The sequence below is a fragment of the Oryctolagus cuniculus genome, chromosome 21, assembly GCF_051225735.1.
Source record: "Oryctolagus cuniculus isolate XC-2025 breed Fujian yellow rabbit chromosome 21, ASM5122573v1, whole genome shotgun sequence".
In the NCBI taxonomy this organism is placed as follows: Eukaryota; Metazoa; Chordata; class Mammalia; order Lagomorpha; family Leporidae; genus Oryctolagus; species Oryctolagus cuniculus.
Window position 1 is genome coordinate 11,306,029 of NC_142887.1, and position 21,380 is coordinate 11,327,408.

A 21,380-nucleotide genomic window follows, 5' to 3' on the forward strand; every position below is an offset into this window, starting at 1 on the left:
CAGCCGCCGGCGGCCGACACGGTCCCCCCTTTTTTGCATTTCTCTTTTTCCTTCCCCTTTCTTTATTAAAGGTCCGGGAGCGGCGGCGGCCAATCAGCGCGCGGCTTCCATTTTGTGAGTGCAACTCGGCGGCTCCCGGGCTGGGCGCGGACGCGCTCGCAGCCCCCTCTGCCGCCGCTCGCGGGCGGCCGAGGCGACGCAGCCGCCGGGCCGGGGCTGGCTGGGGGTGCGCCTCATGTTGGGGCTCTTTTCGGGGTTTGTAATTTGGCCGTGGGTAGGTAATTGGCTGGAGCGGGGCGGCGGGGCGCGGCAGCCAATCAGCGCGCGGCTTCTATAGGGCTTGAGTTATTAGACGCTGATCTCAAACATCGGTCAGCAGACAGCAAGGAGAGGCCAAGAGCTGAGGGGAGCCATTTTTCTGCAATGGAATTAAATGGCCAAGTGGGTTTTTCCTTTGTTGCAAGTGGGGAACGTGCTTCCTTTGACTCCACCATCCAGTTCAGGACGCCTGAGTTGTGTTGTTTAACATTTGTCAACAGGCTAAAGGACTCACAATTGGAAGAATGAAGAAGACTTTTTTTTTTTCTTTAAAGATCTGGATTTTTCCTTATGACTTGGAATCCATCTTTGTCTTGTATAACTAGGTCATAGCACACCATTAATGTCAGCAGTTAACAGTTTTGAATTCCAAAAAACCTTAAGTAAACGACATATTTAATTTTTTCCTCTTTTTTATTTTTTCTTGGGTAGGTGGGTGGGTGGGTGGGGGTCTTGGAGGCTGTCTTATTCTGTATTCTCTTGACTGAACAATAAATTTTTATATATATATAGTTTCCTCTATTAAACACTTAAACCTGGCCATCTTATTAACTCCTTCTCTCTTTTTAACAAGGTAATGTTTTTAAGTGTATAGTTTTAGGACTAGCGAAATGGCAGCAACAAACAATTGCGAGCAGTTGTTACTCTTTTTAAGTCTTTAAAATCCTTTTACATTGTAAGTACCCTTGCTCAGTGCAGTTTTCATGTTCATGTCGGTGAGATGTCCTGATTTTCCAGACCTTCATCTGCATGTATGTCTTTGTTTCTCTTGTCTGATATAAGCCAGTTTAAAGAAAAAATGCTTTTGGGCGATTTTTGCTTTTATAAAGCTAAGGTTTTTAGCTTTAAGCTTCTGGAAATGTTTACAGCAATACATGCTAGCCAGCTTTCTTCCCAGGAATGTACACTTTCTTTGAAAATCGATCTAGTTGAAGAAAAACAGCTCTGTTTTTCTCGTCTTGTTGGAGGGTGGGTGAGGGAGAGGAAGACCTTGTCTTTGTGTAGAGAGACTAAAGCCGTCACAGGAAACTAGATTAAAACTGGAAAACAAGTCCTAGCTGGTTCCAGCCAAACACCAGCGTTAACTCGGGGGTATTTGCTGCGGTGGTTGGGAGGGTGGTGCGTGGCTTTTGCCTTTTGTTTGATTTGACTGTGTGTTTTCACCACTGCCATATCCAGAGCCCTAAACAGCCCTCAGCGAAGCCGCCTTTTTGCCAACCCAACCCTGGAAAGTTTGCAGAAGTGGAAGGACAGAAAATGCCCCGAGAGTGTAACTTTCAAAAAGGTAACATCAACCAAAAAGACAACACCAAAACCCCAAATTTTCCCAACTAAACAATCAAAAAATAAGATTATTTTTATAATAACATCTCCAAAACCATCACCGCCCAGCTTGATCTACACTCCATGGCACCGGGCTGAGCGGGTAAGTAAAAAAAAAAAAAAAAAAAAAAAAGTGCCTTTTGCCCCCTTCGAGGAAATCCCTTTTTTTTTTTTTTCGAGCAGGCCACGGGCTGCGAATGTTTGGGAGCTGAGGGGAGCACGGCTTCGGACTTGTGTGTTTTGGCAGCCGGAGTGTGGGGCAGTGCGGGGGCTTGGACGGCTCAGCAGACCGCTCAGCTCCTGAGGCGGGAAGGGGTGTCCCCCGCGACCCTCGGGCGTCCATGGAGCCCCCCTGCCCTTCCCTGCCCTGAGCCTCGGTGGGTGCAAGGAATTGACGTGCTTTGGACATGGGGGGCTCCAGAGACGACCGGAGGCGCCGTCCCCTCCGGGGTCGTGGGGCCCCGCGGCCCGGGGCCGGCTCTTCGGGCTCCCGGGCGCGCCTGCGCCTCCAAGGCGAAGGAGGACAAAAGGCCGGCGTCCATGTTGGCGCCATGACGCAGCACCTCCCGCCCGAGCCCGGCGCCCGGCGCCGCGGGCCTGCCGACCGCGCTCGCTCCTCCCTCCCGAACACCAGGGTTATTTTCAGGTTTCGAGCGGAGCCGCGGGCTGCGCTGCGGCCGGGGCGGGCGTGCGGGCAGGCGGGCCCGGCCGGACAGGCAGCGCCGGCTAATGGCGGCCGGCTCTGCTCTTCCTTCCTCTCTGTTCTTCCCGGCAGTCGTGAGGAGGCCCGGGCAGAAGGCGGCCCCCGGCCGGGCGTGGGCACGGCACCTAGCGCCCCCGGCCGGAGCGCGGGGCGTGGGGGGCAGTTTCGGGGGCCTCGCGCCTCTCGGGCGTCGCGCGCCGCGGCTGCTGGTGTTCGCCTGCTCCGGGCGCGGCGGCCAGACGGGCGCCATTTCGCGCGCCGCCTGCGGCTCGGGCGGTGGCGGTGGCGGCGGCGACGGCTGTGGCCGCGCCGGGCGAGGAGAGGAGAGCAGGCGTGGCTCGGCGACCCGCCGCCCGCGGCCCACGCCGCCCAGGGCCGAGGCCGGGGCGCCTTGGCCACGCGCAGGGGCCCCGCAGTGCCCCCGCCCCGGCTCGGGCCCATCGCGCACGAGGAGGCCTCGCTCGCAGGCGGCCGCTGGCGCCCTTCGTCCTCCCGGGCGGGAGCCAGTGGCAGGAGACCTCAAGGCCAGCCGCCGCCTCCACTTGGCTTCGACCCCCGTCCCCTGCCTCCCTGTAGTTTTTCGAGGGCCACGCGGAAGGGCGGGAGCTCCTTTGTCCCCACTCTGCGCGTGGCCGCCTGGGCCGCCCGGAGCGCACCCCTCTAGCCCAGCCTGGCAGGCTGCGGTGGGGGTGGGGGCTTGGGAAAGCCGAGCAGGCCTCCCCCGGGATGCCCCTGGCCGAGGGCTCTGGGGCGAACCCTCAGCTCTCCGGCCCTCCCTGGGGGAGGGGATGTGCTCGGGGCGGGCCTTTGGAAATGCAGATGAGTAGCCTCCCGCCGCTCTTCGCCCCGTCTGAACCTTCGGGACCCCGCCACCCCCCCTCCCTGCCCCTCCCGAGTGCAGGCCGCCTAGGCAGCTGGGTCTGGGGGGCCACCGTTCCTCTAGGCTCCCTGTCGGGCCGAGGGACCCTGCCCGCTGTGAATTTGGCCAGCCCACTTTGCGGCCCACCCACTGGGGGCTGCCCTAACCAGACCTCCGCCTTCTTCGCCCAGGTTTTTGGCCGGAGAAGGGGCCGCGGCAGGTACCCCCTGGGTGGACAGCCCTCCTTTGGACAGCACGAGCAGGCCTAGTTTGAATCTCAAAGTCCTCCCTCCAAGGTAGGTGTGAACCCTTTTCCCAGGCCGTGAGGGCCACTTGGGGGGCTTTGGCCTGCAGCCCAGTGAGGGCGGGAATCCCAAACCGGCTGGGCTGGTTCTGCAGCCCCTCCCCCCCACAGATGTGTGACTGTGTGTGTGTGTGTGTGTGTGTGAGAGCAGCTGCCCGCTGGGCCTGCCGGGCCCCATCCATCCCTGCCCGGCAGCCTGGGTTGTCAGGCATTTGGGGCGTGCAGTTCTTGGCCCAGTGTGGCCACACAGGAAAGGCTGCACTGGCAAGTATTTCCCAGTTGTGTGTTTGCTGGTTGAGGGGGGCGGGCCTTGGACGCCTGCCTCTGACAGGCACGGGCTGCCAGTACTTGGCCACTGAAGGGGCCGCCCTCTGGTGACCGGCCGCTGGACAACGAAGAACTGAAGTGGGCCCTGGTCTGGGCTGTCTCTTTCCCGGAAACGTGGCCGCCCCTCCCCCGGATTCCCACCGCGCCTCCGCTCCGCAGGTGGCCAGGGGTATGTAGCCTTGTTTTGTGCAGACACACCTGCATTTCGACCTGGCTCTCCAGGTACCCTCTCTGGCCTTGCAGAAGATGTATGGTCTCTGAGCCTCAGTTTCCCCATCTGTAAAAATGGGGCTGGACCACTGGCCGGCTGGAACTGGAGTGCCTGTCAGAATCACATGGGGGGGTGTGCTGATCCTGGGGCGGAGCCTGGGAACCTGCCTGACGGGCTCTCCGGCCAGGCTTGTTTCCAGACCCTCTGGGCTTGGAAACACCTCTCACAGTGACCCTGAAGCTCGGCTCTCGGAGGGGTTTCGCACCCAGTGCCTTGTCCGTCGCCTCCCGCCACGGGCAGGCCCTGCGTGGCTGTCCTTTGTGGCCGAGAATCCCTCGGTCCCTGCCCGGCCCCTGCCTCATGTGATCTTTTGTTTGTGATTACTTGCATGAACCAGTTGGGTCCAGCTGCCTCTGCTGTGAGGCCAGGACCCGCCGTGCCACCTGGGTGACTAAGGCAGGTGGGCGTGGGTTGGGACCCGGACAGGACGGGACTGGTGACCTCGGGTGAGCGTTGCCTGGTGAAAGGAGGACAGTGATGTGTGCCGGAGAGAGTTGGGGGAGGATGGCGTGCGACTCAGGGAGCCATGCTCCCCCGAGAGCTGATCCTCGCGGGGAGTGGTTGCAGGCACTGGGGGCTGGTGCGGCCCCCTCCCTGAGCACGTGGCGAAGCCCGCGGGCAAAGGGTGGCCAGTCCTTGCCACCCATGCGCCCAGCTCCATGGCTGTCCTGTGATGGGGTCATGGTTCAGGGTCACTCCCTCCTAGCCTGGGGAGAAGTGATGTGCCCAAGGTCAAGAGGCCACTGCCCGCAGAGCCGGGATGGGGCTGCAGGTGTCCTGACTTCCAGCCCAGCGCTGTGCCGTGGCACCCCCCACCCCAGCTGTCTGGGTTATTTTGGGCTCTGCCTCCCGTGCCAGCTGTCTGCCGGCAGGGCTGGCCGGGAGCTGTCTGGTGGGAAGTAACCAGTGTGGCGACAGCCTTGGCCTCCCTGCCCTGATGAGGGTGGGCCCCAGGCCCCCTGCCCCTGCACAGGTGAGGGGGGGGAGGGAGGAGGACGAGGTTGTTTTGTAGAAGTTGCCGTGGTTCCCGCCCTTACTGTTGCCTGGGCGCCTGCTTGCCTTCCACGCTGCCCTGGAACCTGAGTTTTGAATTCAGCTCTGCCCAGAGCCTTCCTTGGGCCTGTGACGTCTGCTCCCGAGGGTGTCCTATTCCCTTTGGGTTGGGTCCTGGGGGCTCCTTGGCCGGGGTCGCGCCTTCCTGCTTGCTGGCTGCCTAGATCATTTCCATACCCTGGAAGGCTGCGAGCCAGCCTCACCAGTCCTGTCCTTGAACCAGCTGGGGAGCAGTTAGGTGCTGAGCTGTGGTCTGGGCGGGACTCTTGCAGCAGGAGGTGGGAGGCTCTTCCCTCCCTGCCTCCCGGGCTTTTTCACCTCTCTGCCTCTCCTTTCTTTGGCTCCACCTCCAGTGTCACCTGGGGCAGGGCACTCCGTCCTGGAGCTGCTGTTCCAGGCCCCCAGGTGCCCCGCCCACCGGTCACCCAGCGAGTGCGGGGCGGGGCTGCTCCTGGCCACCGGAGAGAGGGCCACGCCAGCGGAAAGGCTGGGAGGTGGCCGCCCTCGTCCCGCCTCTTCCGGCCTCTCCAGCGGGAGCCGCGGCACAGCCTACGGCCTCCTGGGTGCTCAGGTTGTGGAGAGGCATCCCCACCATTCTGGGTCATCCGGGTCCAGTGCCGCCTCCAGCTGGCCCGTGACCCCCGGCAAGCCCTGCCCAAATGCCCCGGGGAGGAGGCGTCACAGTAACCTTTGGAGCTGTCTTGAGTCTGGCTTTGTGAGGGCGCTGACTCCTGCCCGCCCCCCCCCCCCCCCCGTGTGCAGCTGAGGCCTAAGGACGGCCTTAAGGTCCCCTGGCCACCTCCCTCGGGGACCCCGCCGGGAAGGCTAAGGGTCTTCTGTGTGCTGTGAGTGGGGAGCCCTCAGGGTTTCTCAGACACCCGGTGAAGAGGGCCCGTGAGCATGGCCAGGGCTGAGCGGTCACTGCACCTTTCCTGCTGGTGGCCTGGCTGTGGCACAGTGAGTCGTCCCTCCCCTCCCCCCCAGCAGCCACCGGCAGCTCCCCTGTGGCAGGAACCAGCAGGGAGAATCTTCCTTGTCCTGAAACCCTCTAGGAATTCCTGGGGAATGGGAGGAGTGTGACAGGGCCCTCAGGAGGACACCCAGGGCCCCCCCCCCCCGCCCCGGGCGTGCCAGCTCCTCCACTGGCCTGGCCCGCCGCCTCCGAGGAGCTGGGAGCAGCTGGCTCGGCTCCTGGGTTTTTTTAGCTCGGATCCAGCCCCACCATCGCCACAAGAGCCAGGTCCAGATCAAACACGCTCCAGGCTGCAGGGAGCTGGGCCCCTGCCAGCCTCCTGGCTGGGCAGCGGTGGGTGGGCAGGCTGGGGCCAGTGTCAGCTGCCCTGCCTGGCCCCAGGCGGGGCTGGGACAGACTCATTTCTTCCCTCCCTGCACATTGCGCATGCTTGCTGTGTCCTAAGTAGACCTCCCGGCCCTGTGTCTCAGACGGAGAGAGTAGAGGCCTGAGGATTCGGGGGTCCAAGGAGCTCTCCTGTGGGCTCACGTGACAGGAGGGTGCACCTGCGGGGGGGGGCAGCTTCCATGCCTCCTCTCCTCCCCAGCCTGCCTGAGCTGCACGGTCCCTGCTGCACAGGGCAGTGGCCCCTGCCTTGCCCAGCTCTCTGCCTCCTGCCCCCTTCTCGCCCTGGACACCCGCTTTTCTGACCTCTCTCCACCTGGCCCCTGCCTCACTGGCCTGCTTTTCTCACGCCCCTCTGCTGTTCCGGAGCTGTGTGCCTGACACAGCCCTCGACCCTGGGGACCCCACCCTGTGGAGCCCCAGTGACCCTGCCAGGTCTGGCCTCGCTCCCCAGCTCCTGCAGAACGGGGGGGGGGGGGGGGGCTTCCTAGCCGCCACGCACTTGCCCAGGCCAGGTCCCTGTCCTGCCTCCACTCAGCCTTCCCCAAGCCCGTGTGCGCTCTGCTGTCGGAGCTGCCCTCTCCCCCGCACCTGCGGGAACACAGTTGCCTCTCAATAAACGTGTTTTAAAAAAGGAGTGGCTGAGTTGCCTTGAGTTCGTCTTTACTTTTGATCCACAAGATGCCGTCTACCTGGCGACAAGAGAGGGGGCTTCCTGCTCCCCAACATCTGCGCTGGGGCCTGGCGCGCTCCGAGCTTCCATAGGCAGTCCCCGCCGCCCTCTGGTGGCCAGTTCCTGTCTTGCACTTGCCCCAAACCACCTGGCATTTGTGGAGCTGCCAGGTTGGCAGCTTCCGGCACCGAGTTTGCCTGACCTTTGAAATGGGGGCGACCCGACCCCGCTCTGAGAAGGCGCTGTGCGGTCATTTGACCCCCACCCGCGCTGCCGGCTACTGCAGCTGGGAATCCCCAGTGCCCACGTGCTGTGGACCGGCCCCAGCGGCTACCCCTGCCGCCTCTGACCACCGCTCGGGTTTGTGCGGGGGTGGGGGCACTGTGAGCCCGGGGTGTCGGGGATGGAAGGGCTGGGGGCCACGGGTGCCCTCGGCCAGTTGCCCAGATGGCACCTGCTTGCAGCTGTCCTCTGGACCAGAGGCTGCGGACATCGGGGGTCACTTGGGGGACAGAGGACACGCGTTGGCGGGCGGAACGCTTCATCAGGCTCCCTGGGCGGGGGCTCCAGCGGTTCGCCGGGTGCGGCCCCCGCGTGGTTTGGGACGCGCGCCCGGCAGGTGGCGCCCGACGCCCGCTCTGCGGCCCTAGCGAGCCGCGAGCCAGCCGCACCAGGTGCCCGCGGCTCCCCTGCACCTGTGTCCTGCGGGGCTGGCCAGGCGGGCGGGTGCGGCCCCGGGCCCCGCGTGCCCTGCACGCCACCGCGGCTGCGTCCTGTGGGCCAGCAGGCCGCAGACGCCCTTGCCCCGAAGCCACGCAGCGGGGGGCACGCGGAACGCGGGGACCCCGGCTCCTCGAACCCGGGCGCCACCAATCAGAGGCCCTGTCCGCGGTGTGGGGGCCGCGCCGGCCAATCGGAGGGCCCTGCCGGAAGGGCCGCCAATCGGGCGCCCCGAGCGGAGCGGGGAGGGAGCGGGAGCTGCGTCGCCTCAGTTTCCAGAGCACGGAGAGAGGGGAGCGCTCGGGGCCCGCACCCCGGCGGCGGAGAGGCTGAGGGTGGGCGTGGGCCCGGAGGACTGCCTGGTGGCGGCGGCGGCGGGGGGCGGGGCTTCTCCTAACCCCGCCCCGACTCCCGGCTCCGCGCGGCGCCGCCACAGCTGCGGGCTCCGGGCTCCGGGCCATGGACGCCCGCGGGGCTCCGGCCCCCGCCGCCGGCACGGGCCCGGCCAGGAAGGAGCTAAAGATCGTGATCGTGGGCGACGGCGGATGCGGCAAGACCTCGCTGCTCATGGTGTACAGCCAGGGCGCCTTCCCCGAGGTGAGGCCGCCGCGGGGCTGGGGGCGTCCCGGGGCGCACGCCGGGGGGGGGTGTCTGCGGTGCGTGCCGGGCCGCGCCCCTCACCCACGCCAACCCCTGTCCCGCAGCACTACGCCCCGTCCGTCTTTGAGAAGTACACGGCCAGCGTGACCGTGGGCAGCAAGGAGGTGGTTCTGAACCTGTACGACACGGCGGGTGAGTGCCCGCGCCAGGGGAGGGGCGGCCCCGTGCCGCGGGCCCCGGTTTGTTCCAGAAAACCTCTGCCTGCTGCCGCCGCCCGCGTTGCGTGCTGTGGTCTCGGGCGTTGCGTGGGCTGCTGCGTCCCTGGGTTTTCAGCCACAGCTGGAGGCTGGGGCTCCTGGGGTCTGGTCCACGGGGCGCAGCTCAGGGACTGAAATTCCGGGGCTTGGCTAGGTCTTTCCAGCGGGCTGGGGGCGGATAAAAGCCAGAACTTGAGAAAATGAACCGAGGCTGGGCGGTGCGTGCCACCTGCGGCTCCTCACTGCGGGGAGGGGTGGGAGCCGCAGACCCGGGCAGACCCTGGCTCCCTCCCTGGCGTCATCTACGTTGGGGAGCAAAGGTTGGGATCCCCAGTCGGGCCTCGCCCAGCCTGAGTCAGGGCTTCGTGACGGCGGTGGAACTGGTCATCAGCCGCGGCTTCCTCTGCCCATCCCGCCGCGTGTGGGGGTCTGACCTCATCGGCGCTCAGGCCCCCAGCAGCCCCTGGGCCCCAGACCTCGCCCGGTTCCGTTCCCGTCCTGAGCGGGCTGTGCTCCCTGGGCTCTTCAGGACGCGGGAGAAGAGATCGAGTTGAAAGGCCACTGTAGGGCAAAGTTTCTCAGTCCGTGCACGCTGTCCTAACGCGCAGCTTCCCTCACGGCCGGAGACCCCTGTGTGGGAGTCCAGCCCTGCAGGGCCCCCGGACAGAGCACCGTGAGCTGGGGAAGCCACAGGCTGGCCCCAGACCCCTGTGTTTCCGGGAGCCCTGAGACCCTCTCTGCGGGTCGCTGGTGAGGCGGGTGGGGTGCATGGCCACCCAAGTCCCCTGAGAAAAATCAAGGGCGTTTCTCTCTCCTCCTGCCTCTGCCCTCAGACCCTCCCCTGTCAGAGCCCCCCCACACACACACACAGGGTCCCTGTTCAGAGAGCGCCTACCCCGCACCTCCCACCCCTGCACAGAGCAGGGGCCACTTCAGCGTGCTGACCACGTCCCCATCTTGCCCCTCGCCTTGGAGCGGGCTGGGGGTCCCTGGGCTCTGGCTCCCCCAGCTGTCCCAGGGCTGAAATGCCTGTGAGAGTGAGATTGGGTGAGCGTGGCCCCGGGCGCAGGGGCAGGTCAGGGCTGGACCCTGTCTTCCTAGGCCTGGTGACTTGTAAGTCACTGCCGCCCGCCCTGGAGCCCCCAGCGTGCCCAGGGGAATCCCCTCGGGGAGTCCCACGGCGGTGTGGGGGTGGGGGTGGGGGTCTGGCTGCTTCCCAGGGTGTTCTTGCTGGCAGGGGAACTCCCCTGCGGCGTGAGCACCAAAGGTTAGGCTGGGCTGGCCGTAGAGCCGGCTCAGAAAGGCCAAGGAGAGTGAATGGAGCCTCTGATCGTGAGGAGTGGTTGGCTGGACGGAGAGCGGGGAGCCTGGCAGGAAAGGGCGGCCAGGCGCAGGACTGAGGGGAGAGGCTGAGCCAGGAAGGTTGATGTAGAAGGTTCTAGAACTCAGTAGGCAAGGCCCAGTGGGGGAGGGTGCATCTTTCCAGCCAGCGGTAGCCAGAGCTGTGGGACAGGGTGGCCCCAGAGACTGGACTTCCTCACGGGAGCTGTGCTGTGTGCAGCAAGGCCAGTCTAGCTCCTGGTCCAGCTCGCGCCCCAGCAGGGGTGGGGATGGAGGTGCCCTGGGGAGCAGCCTGTACTCCGAGGAGAGGGGGGCTGGGAGCACCCAGTGCTCTGACTTCCTTGGGGGCAGGAAGCTGTGGTTAAGCCCGAAGCTTCCTGGGCAGGGGGGAGGCGGGGTGAGGTGGGCCGCGTGGGCGCCAGTGGAGAGGGTGGGGGCCGGGTTGGAGGTGCACGTTGGGGGGGGGAGCTGGGTTCCCCTTCGAGACCGGAGACGGGACAGTAGGAGAAGTGGTTGACGCAGTTACTAAGGTAAAGGCACGGGGATACAAGCGAGCGGCGCTGGGGGCTTCCGGAGGCCAACAGCGCACCAGGGCAGGTGACAGGCTGGGGACAGGCAGAGGGAGGTCTCCACCAAGGCCAGGGCTGGCCCCGCCCAACTGGTCTCGTGGAGGGAGGAAACGCAGGTGGGTGGGCCCCGCCCCGCCCAGCCGTAAATTGGGTTCCTCTTTTGGTGGCTTCCCCTTCTCACTGCCCCCACCCCTCCTCTGACCAACACCCCAGTCAGCTCTGGGAGCCGCCAGCCCTGTGTGTGCCTCCAGCAGGTTCAGGGGCCACTGTAGCCTTCTGACACAACCCAGCCCTGGGTCTCAGAGACCCCTGCCCCCCAGAAGGGTGGCCAACGCCATGGGCAAGTTCCATCCCACAGAGGAAATGGGTCTTGTATGGCAGGAGGCGGGAGCTTGGCTTCCGCCCAGCCCCCAGCCCCACCACCCTCAGGAAGGTGGGCCAGGCTAGAAACAAGTGCATCCTTTGCAGGGAGCTGCGGGCTGGGACCTCTGTGTGACCTGGCCCCCTAAGCCTTGTCCTGGTGGGTGAGATGGGGAGGGTGATGGTATCTCCTGTGGCTGGGAGCCCCCCTAAAGCTGTGGGTCCAAAGAGTCCAGGGTCGGAGCCTGACCCAGATGGTTAACGGCCCTGGGACCTGTCTGTTTCAAGAGCAACCACATGCAAGTCCCTCACTGAGGCCCAGAGAGGCAAAGCACCAGAGTATGTGTCTGAGGGGAGCCCGACTCATCCGGGAGAGAATTTATAGAACTTTCCACACTTCCCAAGAAGGCATGAGGGTCAGCAGCACACAGAAATACCTCGCCCACAGGCCTGGTACCCATGTAGAGCCCCACACTGAGTCCCAGGGGAAGCTGAGCCTGGCAGAGTGAAGCCAAGAAGGCAGCCTGGAGGAGGAGCCAGGGTCTGGGCTGGCTGCACGGCCCCTCCCAGAGCCCCCCAGGTGGCTGCGTTGGCAGCCAGCTCTCCTCCTTGGTCAGGGCTGGGGGCGAGAGGAGGGCACCCCAGTAGTCCTCCCTCCAGGGCTCCCATGTTCGTGGTTTTTCCGTGGCTGTGTGATGGTGAGTCAGTCACCATACCCGCTGTGCCCCAGCTTTTCTGCCCGTGCAGTGGCCTGGGGGCCATTGTGAGGGGTGCTGGGCTGACTCGGGGTGCACCGGCGGGCCTGCGGTGGCCATCAGGCGTCATTGCCAGCGTGCCGCAGAGGAGGAAGCTGAGGCCCGGGCTTCCTCCCGCTTGGAAAGGCTTCCTGGTGCTTGTAGAGCGGCCTGGCAGGGGCCCGCGGTGCGCCGGCTCACCGGTGCCTGTTCGTCAGCTCGGAAGAGGCCCCTCGGCCGCTGGGATCTGCTCACGGGTGCTGGCACAGCAGAGAACGCTCTGTCCGCTAGTGGCTCGTTCCTCCCTCCAGCTCACCTGGGTTCCAGGTCTCAGCAGTGCGCAGGACAGAGTATGGTGGGACATCAGATAGTCATCAGATAGTGTGCTAGGAGGCAAGCCACAGCCACGGCCCGGTCGTGGGGCAGAGCGCCAGGAGGCTGTTGTTCCAGACTGGTCAGGGTCGGCCCTCAGGGAGGTGACATTGCCGCAGAGAGACTGAAGGGAGCTGGGGTGCAGGAGAGCCTTCTGCAAGAGGGAGGGGCGGGGGCAAGGCTGGGGGGAGCAGGCTGGCTGGCACCGGGTGGTCAGACGTCCCCTGCGCCCCCCTGCAGCCTGACTTCTGCCTCTGCCACTCCGCCAAGGTCACGCTTCCTGACGTCATCGAGGCCGGCATCGCCGACCCCAGCGGGCACAGTGCGCCCCAGCCTCTCCTCACACAGCAGCTAAGCGACCTGAAGGCAGCACTTTGCCAGTATTTGCAGACTGGCTGCTCAGTGCCAGTGATTTTGTTTTGTTTTAAGATTTATTTATTTGTTTGAGAGTCAGAGTTACAGAGAAAGAAAGAGAAATCTTCCATTTACTGCTTCCCTCCACAGATGGCTGCAACAGCCAGGGTGGGGTCAGGCTGGAGCCAGGAACTTCTTTCTGGTCTCCCACGTGGGTACAGGGACCCAAGCACTTGGGCCATCTTCCACTGCTGTCCCAGGCCGTAGGCAGGGGTTGAAAGTGGAGCAGTCAGGACTTGAACCAGCATCCATATGGGAGGCCAACATCACCGGCAGCAGCTTTATCCACTACGTCACGACCCTCCCCCCAGCCAGTGGTTGTTTTGAAGGACAGACGTGGTGCCTGCCGTCTATGAGGCAGGTGGTAGACAAATCCTATCCTGGTACGAAGGTGCAGAAGCCATCGGGACCAGTTTTGGAGACAGACGGGGTGAGGGTGGACTTGAGAGCAAAGGAGGGAAGGCCTCCTAGAGGAGGTGTCTTTTAAACTGCAGCAGAACCACTGTGCCAGGAAGACGGTCCCAGCACGGGGGCCCCATTTCCTGGCCACCCGTTCCCTCCTGCCCTGTTTGTGAAAGGGAAAGACATTACGTGCTGTGCCAGAATTATGAGGCGGTGACGTCTTAGGGGGCCAGAACCTATGTTTGTAGAAAACAAACCACCATGGAGGGTTCCTGTGTGTGAGCAGGGGGAACCCAAGCCCCACGCGGAGTTTCATGAATTGGTGCAGTGACCCGTGCAAGTCACTTCACGTCTGTCAAACTCGGTTTCTTTTCTTTATTTTAAAGAAGTTTATTTTATGATTTGAAAGTTATAGAGGGAGATACAGGGATCTTCCATCCGCTGGTCACTCCCCAAATGACCGCAGTGATTGGGGCTGGGCCAGAGCAAAGCCAGGAGCCTGAAACTCCATTCTGGCTCCCAATGGGTGCAGAGACTGAAGCACTTGGACCATCTTCCGCTGTTTTCCCAAGAGCATCAGCAGGGAGCTGGATGGGAGGCGGAGCAGCTGGGACTTGAACCGGTGGCCATATGGCATGGCAATGTCATAGGCAGTGGCCCCTCAAACTCAGTGTCTTCGTGTGAAATTGGAGCACAGCTGTCCCTTGGTATCCGAGGGGGCTGGCTCCAGGACCCCCAAGGGCACCAAAATCAGGCAGCTCAGGTCCCAGGTATAAAAGGGCGGAGTAGGACCTGTGCTCTGCCTCCCACACATTCATCATCTTAGGTCACTAACGACTTGTCCTGCGCTGCTTAGGGAATAACAACGGGAAAAAGCCTGCGCGTGTGCAGTCCAGTCGCAGCCTCTCGGCACGGAATACTTCCCACCTGTGCTTGTCGGCTCGGTGCACGCAGCACCATCCGGGGGGCTGGCTGTACTGCCGGGTTCCCTCTCGCACCGGGCAGGAATGTCGGGATTTCCTAAATGTATAGGCAGATGCACTCCAAAAGCTGGACGTGGTCTAGGGGTATTGTTATGGAAGAAACGAGAAGGCAGCTAAGCCTGGAAAAGGAAATCATACTGATGACTGAATGCTCAGAATGTTGGGAAGAAACCGGAAGCGAGGGAAAGGAAGAACGGGTTGGCTGGCGCTGTGCTTAGCCGGTTAAGCCGCAGCTCGCAACACCAGCATCCCATGTGGGCACTGGGTTGTGTCCCGGCTGCTCCACTTCCGATTCAGCTCCCTGCTAATGTGCCTGGGAAAGCAGCGGAGGATGGCCCAAGTACTTGGGTCCCTAAACCTACGTGGGAGACCCTAAAGAAGCCTCTGGCTCCTGGCTTTGGCCTGGCCCAGCCCCGGCTGTTGCGGCCATCTAGGACGTGAGCCAGTGAACGGAAGACCTATCTCCCTATCTCTGTAACTCTTTCAGATGAAAGAAAGGAATGAAGGAAGAAAAGGAAAAACATTCCAGGTCAGGGGAACAGCAAGCACAAATCGTATGAGATTAAAGAGCTTGGCTGCTTTGGGAGGCAGTGGGGGAGGGGTGCTGCCTTGGCTGTGCTGTGGGGTGGGGTGGGGGGGCCGGGAGTGAAGGGAGAGGAAGTCAGCGTCGGTGGTCGCTAGGTTATATGGGCCATGGGCCATGTTTGGATTTTATGGAGGGCAGTGGGGAGCCACTGAAGGTGTTGAAGCTATGGAAAGAGCAGCGTCTGACTTGCGTTTCAGGATCCCCCCACCAGCTGGGTGCAGAGTGGACTCACAGGGGCCTGGATGAGGACAGTGCCGGGGGCTGGCCAGGAGTGGACAGCGGAGAGGACAGCGTGCAGCTGTGCACTGCCCACTGCCGCCGTCTCCAGTAGCTCATGCCAGCCGGGAACTGACTTTCTAACCTGATGCAGACGGGCCTGCTGGGCGCCCTGTGGCCGGCACAGGTCTGGGTAGAGTGTGCAGAGGTTACGAGAGGCGGCAGTTAGCCGACTGTTCTGGAGAAGTTCCGTGGGCCGGTTTCCCTCCATCTCCAGCTTTGTGGTGAAGCGGGGAGGAGGGGTCCTGGGGGAGGGGGGCTGTGCCCCGTCCTCCTGGGGGACCAGGAGCAGGCGGAGGCCTGGTGTGCTTGGTGGAGAGGCCACTTGGAGGAGTGGGTGGGGGCGGGGGGCGGGCTGGCACCACCGGGCCTCCCCAGCAGCTGCAGGGTGGGGCAGGGCGCGGGGATGCCTGGGCCTTGTTCCGTGGAAGGCGGTCACCTTTCTGTAGAGGTGGCTGGGGCCGCCTGGGAGCTCAGCAGCTCTCGGTTCTCACTGTGCTTTCACGAAACTTTGTGGGTGAAATTCTGAACAGGACCTGAGGCTCGGGGCGGGGTTGTGTGGGGTTCCTGGTGGGAGGCCCAGGAATGCCCTTGACCTTGGGGAGCAGGCTCTGAGCCAGTCGGGGGCGAAGCCTCAGAATGGCCCGGTCACCTCTCCCGTGTGTTTGTGCAGAGAAAGCAAACACGGGGCCACTGGGCGAGGGAGTTCTTGGTGCGTTCTGTGGTGGTTTCTCTGTAAGCTGGAAACTGTCACTGTAAAAGCCCACCCCTGCGGAAGTCCCGCCTCCAGGTTCTGAGTCGGTGTTGGACTGTTGGAGCAGGACCTGTGGCCGCTGTGCGGGCGCATGTGGGTCAGGGGAGGGCACAGATGTTTCCGGCCCCCACCCCCAGCATCTGCAAGGACGGAGAGGACGAGCTTGGCTGCTGCATCCGACGTGGGAGGCCGGGGCTGAAGCCCACGCCTGGCCCACGGCTCTGCATCTGGAGGGCCGGGGGCTGAGTCTGTGCGTTCACCTGCGCCTCAGGCAGGGGGAGCCGGGCCGTGCGTCATAGGCAGAACTGCGGCCTTTTTCCCAGGCTCGCCCGGTCGGCAGCTCTGAGCCTATGTGGCTTCGATCTCATGTGTACTTGGGGAAACTGAGGCCTGGAGGGCCGGGGGCTGAGTCTGTGCGTTCACCTGCGCCTCAGGCAGGGGGAGCCGGGCCGTGCGTCATAGGCAGAACTGCGGCCTTTTTCCCAGGCTCGCCCGGTCAGCAGCTCTGAGCCTATGTGGCTTCGATCTCATGTGTACTTGGGGAAACTGAGGCCTGGAGGTCTGGAGTCCAGACCGGGGACTCTGGGTGGACAGGGAGGGCCACCCCCTGATGCCCCCGCTCCCGGTTTCCAGGGCAGGAAGACTACGACCGGCTGCGGCCCCTGTCCTACCAGAACACCCACCTCGTGCTGATCTGCTATGACGTCATGAACCCCACCAGCTACGACAATGTCCTCATCAAGGTGAGCCCCTCCCCCGCCTGTCTCCAGGGGTGCCGCACCCCTGCGAGTTGTGCATAGTCCCAGCCCCGCTTCCTCCCCCTACAGTGGTTCCCGGAGGTCACGCACTTCTGCCGCGGGACCCCCATGGTGCTCATCGGCTGCAAGACTGACCTGAGGAAGGACAAGGAGCAGCTGCGGAAGCTCCGGGCCGCCCAGCTGGAGCCCATCACCTACTCACAGGTGGGCAGGGCCCTCCCCCACACCTGCCGCCGCCGCGGCCCAGGTCCCTGCACACAGCCCCTGCCGTCGGGGTCCCTTGGTGGCCGTTTGGGGAGCTGAAGCGAGTGGGAGTCTTAAGACTGCCAATTTTAAATTAGCATTACCATTGATAGCACTCTGCAATGCTTCACTCAGTTCCCCCAGCGCTGAGGCAGGTGCTACTGTTAACGTCTGCCAGTTTAGAGGAGGAACGCTGGGGCTCAGAGAGGTTACGCAGCACACCCAGGGTCACACAGCTGACCGGAGGGGGAGCCAGCACTTCTCCACCATCCCGTAGTCCACCTGGGAGCCCAGGAGCCCGGCACCTGCTCGAAAGCAGCCTCTCCTACCCACACGTCACTGGCAAACCCAGCCCCGAGCATTTTGGGTGAGGCCCTGGGGAACGCGCAGAATAGAAGGAATGCAAAGGGAAATTAGGAAACTTTAATAAAAAGAGATAAGCATTAATAAAGGTAAATTTGATTTTAAAATGAAGAAATAAAGTGGTTTCATTACTCAGTGGCAAGCTCAGTTGCCCAATAGTGCTTTGAGGGAAGACAGGGAGACCCCCGACTCCTCCCACAGCCCCGCCCGGCTCTTGGACTTCAGCCCAGGCTCTGCCTGGAGCTGCAGAGGCCCTGGTGGAGGCGGAGGCGGCACCAGCAGCCTGTGTGTCCCCTCCTCGCACACTGGGGAGGCCGGCCCTGGGGTGCAGGAGCAAGGGGGGCCCCGAGCCCAGGCCTCCACTCTCACAGACTGCCCCCACATCCCTGAGGCGGCGTCACACTCTGGGCCCCCACTGACGCTGGCTCCATCCCTCGTGCACTCAGGGCCTGAGCGCCTGCGAGCAGATCCGCGCCGCGCTCTACCTGGAATGCTCGGCCAAGTTTCGGGAGAACGTGGAGGACGTCTTCCGAGAAGCCGCCAAGGTGGCCCTCAGCGCTCTGAAGAAAGCACAGCGGCACAAACAACGCCGGCTCTGCCTGCTGCTGTGACCAGGCCGGCGGCCTCCCCAGGACTGACAGGGCTGGGCCCGCCCACCCCGCGCCCCAGTGCCAGACTCGTGGAACATTCTGGAACGCTCTCCTTTCTGGGCTGGAGCACGGTGCTGACCTACTGTCGGATCCACGGCCCTCTCCAGCTGGGAACCAGTGCTCTCCCAAGACTCAGGGCGGCCTCCTCACAGCCTCCGCCGGCCGCGTGCCCCCCTCTGCACACCCACTTTAAGCTTGGAACTGGACCTGCGCCGGCTATGTGGGTGCGTGTGCCTCTGCCCGCCTGACTCCAGAGATAGCCACGGCCGCAGCCTCCAGCCTCTTCCTTCTTTCCCCCAGGGACTCGGGGCCGCCACGGGCCCAGAGCCTATCAGGGGAAGGCAGGCAGCAGCCCCGGAAGTGGGGCCGGCCCAGCCCCCTCCCTCTCCTCTGCCTCAGCCTGGCCGTCTGTCTTCACAGCTGGGCTCAGGTGCCCATGGGGAAGAAGGGAACCTCTGCGAAAGTCAGCATGTACCCTGGACCACCTGCTGGCCTCTGCCCAAGGGCTCCTCCCCTCCCTGTGCCCCGTGGTCGGACACTGAGGTTTGGGAGCCCCAGGCGGCCTCAGGAAGTCCGTTCTCTGCAGACCCCACTTCCCCACCTGCAGGAGGACAGGACTGGCCAGTTTGGAGCGGCAGCAGGTGCCCCACCTCCATCCCTCACAGACTCACTGGAGGCTGCCAGGACCACTCCTGTCCACGTGGGATGGTGCCTCACATCCAGGGCGTGGTGTGGGCAACAGCCATTTTCAGAAGCCTGAACCTCCTTCTAGAAGGACTGGGGTGAGGAGTCCAGGACTTTTTAAAAACTTTTTCTCACTTATTTATTTGAGAGACAGTGAGCTGCTCTCTGCTGGTTTCCTCTCCAAACACCTACAACAGCCAGGGCTGGGCCAGGACCAAAGCTTGGAGCTGCAACCGCCATCCAGCTCGGACAGGGCTGGCAGAGACTGAATGACTTGAGCCGTCCCAGGGTCTACACAGCACGAAGCTGGAGTCAGGATCCAGACCAGGCATCAAACCCAGGTACAGCAATGTGGAGGGCAGGCATCTCAACCGCCAGGCTAAAGGCCCACTCTCAGCCCAGGACATTTGGAACAAGTGCCCCTGGTGGGCCTAGGAGTTGGCGTTACCTAGGATGGGCTCAGGGGACTCCTGTCCTCCTGGTACCCTGGCCTTAGCTCCCCTGCCCAGCGCTGGGGCCCCAGCTGAGCCTCAGCCTCTCGGAAGTCCGGGTGCCAGGGACGGGCACTTCCCACCCCACCCGGGTCCCCAGAGCCTACCATCCCAGAAGACCTGATGGCATCGCTGTCCTCGCACAACCAGTAGGCAAGTGATGGCTTAGAGTGGAGGCCAGCGGACCACAGCCTGGGGGCCACTGCCTGTCAATAAAGGTTTGTTTACGCCCACTCACTCCTGCTTCTGCCCTGCAACTCTGGTCACTGAAGCCCAAGGTATCTGCCCTCTGCTCCTTCACAGGAAACCAGGGGCCACGTGGGAGACCCCAAAGCAGCAGGGAGCACGGTGGGGCCTGGGACACACCATCCTCTGGCGATGTTGCCAGATTTTTCCAGTTTTCTAAGCAGAAATCTCGATTTTCACATGGGGGAGAGGAAATCCCCTTCTTAGTAATTTAAATTTTTAAGATGGAAAACGCTTTAGGGGCCCTGTGAAGTCACATCTAACAGCAGCCAAGGCCTGGGGTGGGGAGAAGGGACACACCCCTCAAGGGCCCCTGCCGGCCTCTCCCCTCCCGACCTCACAGCCTGACCGCCGGTGAGGCCAAGCACACTTGCCTGGTCTTAGAGGCTGGGGTCAGGCCTCCACCTCCCTCCTCCACATTCCAGAACCTACCAGCACAGACGGGGGCCCTTTCTGCTCATCTGGGAGGTGGCAGAAGGTTGGGGGTAGGCAAACACTCAGAAGCACGCCCAGACTGTGTCAGCAGGCCAGGGCCCCTCAAGGCAGAGCCCGGAGCGCCCTCTGGTGGGGCCCTCCTTGCCCAGGACCACCCTGTGGCTCCAGGGAGTCCGTGGCCATGGGCAGCCAGCCACTCAGGAGGCAGAGAGCGCGAGGCAAGACAGGCAAGATGGAGGTTCTCTGAGAACGTGATGAAGCCCACCGTGGAGGGGGCTTACAGCAGAGGCAGAGCGGCCCGGGGCGGCACCACAGGATGCCGAGGGTTGCATTCCACCTGGTGCCGGACGCAGCAAGCAGCAGGTGGGCATGGGTCCAGCCCTGGAGCGCGGCCCAACCCCCACCCACGTGGGGGTTCAGATGACAGGAGTAGGAACAAAGGGGATCCCTGAGGCTTCGGTCCCCCACCCCCACCCCAGGAAGACTGACTCGGCCTTGGCCATGGCCAAGGGCAAGCCGGGAAGGCCCCAGATCCCAGGGAAGCTGGAAGGCCCAGTGTTAAATACATCATAAATAGGCAGGGGCTAATACTGTGCAGACGGGCGGCACCCGTGCCTCCCCGGCCAGGTGATGCCACCGGCCCAGCTGGGGGAGGACCTGGCAGCGCAGTCCCGAGGTCTGGGGGCCGAGGGCACGCGAGTGCAGCGCAGCTCACAGCTGCTTCGTCTTGTTCCTGTTCTTCTGGAGTTTGGCGTGCACAACTTTGAGTGTGGTCAGGAAGTTGCCGAGGAAGAGCACGAGGAAGGTGAGGGCCAGCACGAACACCTGGGGGTGGGGCCCGGAGAGGCGGGGGCGCAGGGGCGGCAGAAAGGCAAGCCGGCAGAAACTGCATCAGTTTTGAAGGCTGAAGGGTCCCCCCTCAATGCCCAGAGCCCTCTGAACCAGCGACCCCAATGTCCTGCCCACGGGAGGCTGGGGAAGGGGGAAGGGGGTGAATCCCGAGTTCCCTCCCAATAGCAGAGTTCTGGGCAGCGGGGCCCCTTCCCAGAGAAAGGCTAGAATCTCCCCAGGCAGACCCAGAACCCCCCGGAATCCCCACCCTACCCCTAACACAGGCACACACGTCGCACGCAGGCACACACACACCCCATACCTGCCATTCTCGGCATTCCTCGTGGCTGGAGAGTTCAAACAGCGTGACGGCGTTGTAGAGCTGCCAGAACTGCAGGGGGAGATGGCCCTACTCAGCCCCTGGCTCCCTGGAGACCCACGTGGGCAGCCAGGCAGAGGGACCAGGGCCCCCAGCTCCAGGTGTCAACTGTCTGAGACCCCCCCCCCACCAATGAGGCTCGGCATCCTGTGCCCCAGCAGGCCAGTTCTGGCTCCTGCCCTTGGTGTCCACAGGACCCCGTGGGGCCCAGCCTGGGGCTGGTGGAGGAGGGAGACGCCTGAAGACCTCCTGTTCCCAGGGTCAGCCCAGAGGAGGGGACTCACGTGGCCACAGAAGAGGAACGGCAGGAGGAAGGTGAGGCCCCGCCACATCCAGGACTGGAATCCTTCTGCAGAGAGGAAGAGGCCAAGGGCGAGAGAGGGGCTCAGGGCCTCAGGGCCTTGCCAGCCACCCTAGGTGGGCCTGGCAAACACACACAGGCATGAGCACACGCACGCCTAGGGGTGGCCTCTCCTACATATGTGAGCACTCGCTATGAAGACACGCCAGGGGTTGTGCCCCCGTCACCAGCCCTTTGCTCTCAGCCACCACCGCCAAATTGGGCCTGTGGACACACAGGGCACTGATCTCTGCCCAGGAGTTTGCGTATCTCAAGGACATCTGTGTGCACCCCACCGAGCACAGCCTGACAAAGCGGCACCTAGTGCACAGAGTAATTCGGTGAAAAGGACCATTGCGAAAGACGGCAGTCTTACAAAAGCAATTTCTCCCCAAGGCTTAGAT

General features: G+C 63.2%; 2 protein-coding genes across 10 annotated transcripts in view; one reads left to right on the plus strand and one right to left on the minus strand.

The window, feature by feature from the left end:
• The first annotated feature begins 97 nt into the window (after positions 1-97).
• RHOF (ras homolog family member F, filopodia associated) lies at positions 98-18,982 on the plus strand. 8 transcript variants are annotated; one of them, XM_089323081.1, is made up of 6 exons: positions 98-114; positions 1,498-1,603; positions 3,395-3,499; positions 16,190-16,299; positions 16,384-16,518; positions 17,367-18,982. In XM_089323081.1, the coding sequence occupies exons 4-6, from the start codon at positions 16,264-16,266 to the stop codon at positions 17,529-17,531; spliced, it is 336 nt and encodes a 111-aa protein (XP_089179207.1). In that variant the 5' UTR covers positions 98-114; positions 1,498-1,603; positions 3,395-3,499; positions 16,190-16,263; the 3' UTR covers positions 17,532-18,982. The 8 variants fall into 8 exon arrangements, with proteins under 8 accessions (XP_089179207.1, XP_089179208.1, XP_089179205.1 ...); XM_089323082.1 differs by lacking the exon at positions 98-114 and adding an exon at positions 210-226; XM_089323079.1 differs by lacking the exon at positions 98-114 and adding an exon at positions 238-255.
• The window catches only part of TMEM120B (transmembrane protein 120B), a 62,121-nt gene continuing 57,706 nt past the window's right edge, over positions 16,966-21,380 (minus strand). For both annotated transcript variants that reach the window (XM_051837794.3, XM_051837793.3), the window contains exons 10-12: positions 20,921-20,985; positions 20,580-20,648; positions 16,966-20,251 (exon numbers count right to left, since the gene is read on the minus strand). In XM_051837794.3, the coding sequence (XP_051693754.1) occupies positions 20,200-20,251; positions 20,580-20,648; positions 20,921-20,985 (186 nt within the window). In that variant the 3' untranslated portion in view covers positions 16,966-20,199. The remainder of the gene's footprint in view (positions 20,252-20,579; positions 20,649-20,920; positions 20,986-21,380) is intronic.

Excerpts from the sequence above, each read along its gene's own strand:
- RHOF (XM_070066158.2), top strand. The coding sequence starts at position 8,368 with ATGGACGCCCGCGGGGCTCCGGCCCCCGCCGCCGGCACGGGCCCGGCC. Across the intron at positions 8,506-8,612 it reads GCCAGGGCGCCTTCCCCGAG|CACTACGCCCCGTCCGTCTT; the intron begins GTGAGGCCGCCG and ends CCTGTCCCGCAG. Across the intron at positions 8,701-16,189 it reads GAACCTGTACGACACGGCGG|GGCAGGAAGACTACGACCGG; the intron begins GTGAGTGCCCGC and ends CCCGGTTTCCAG.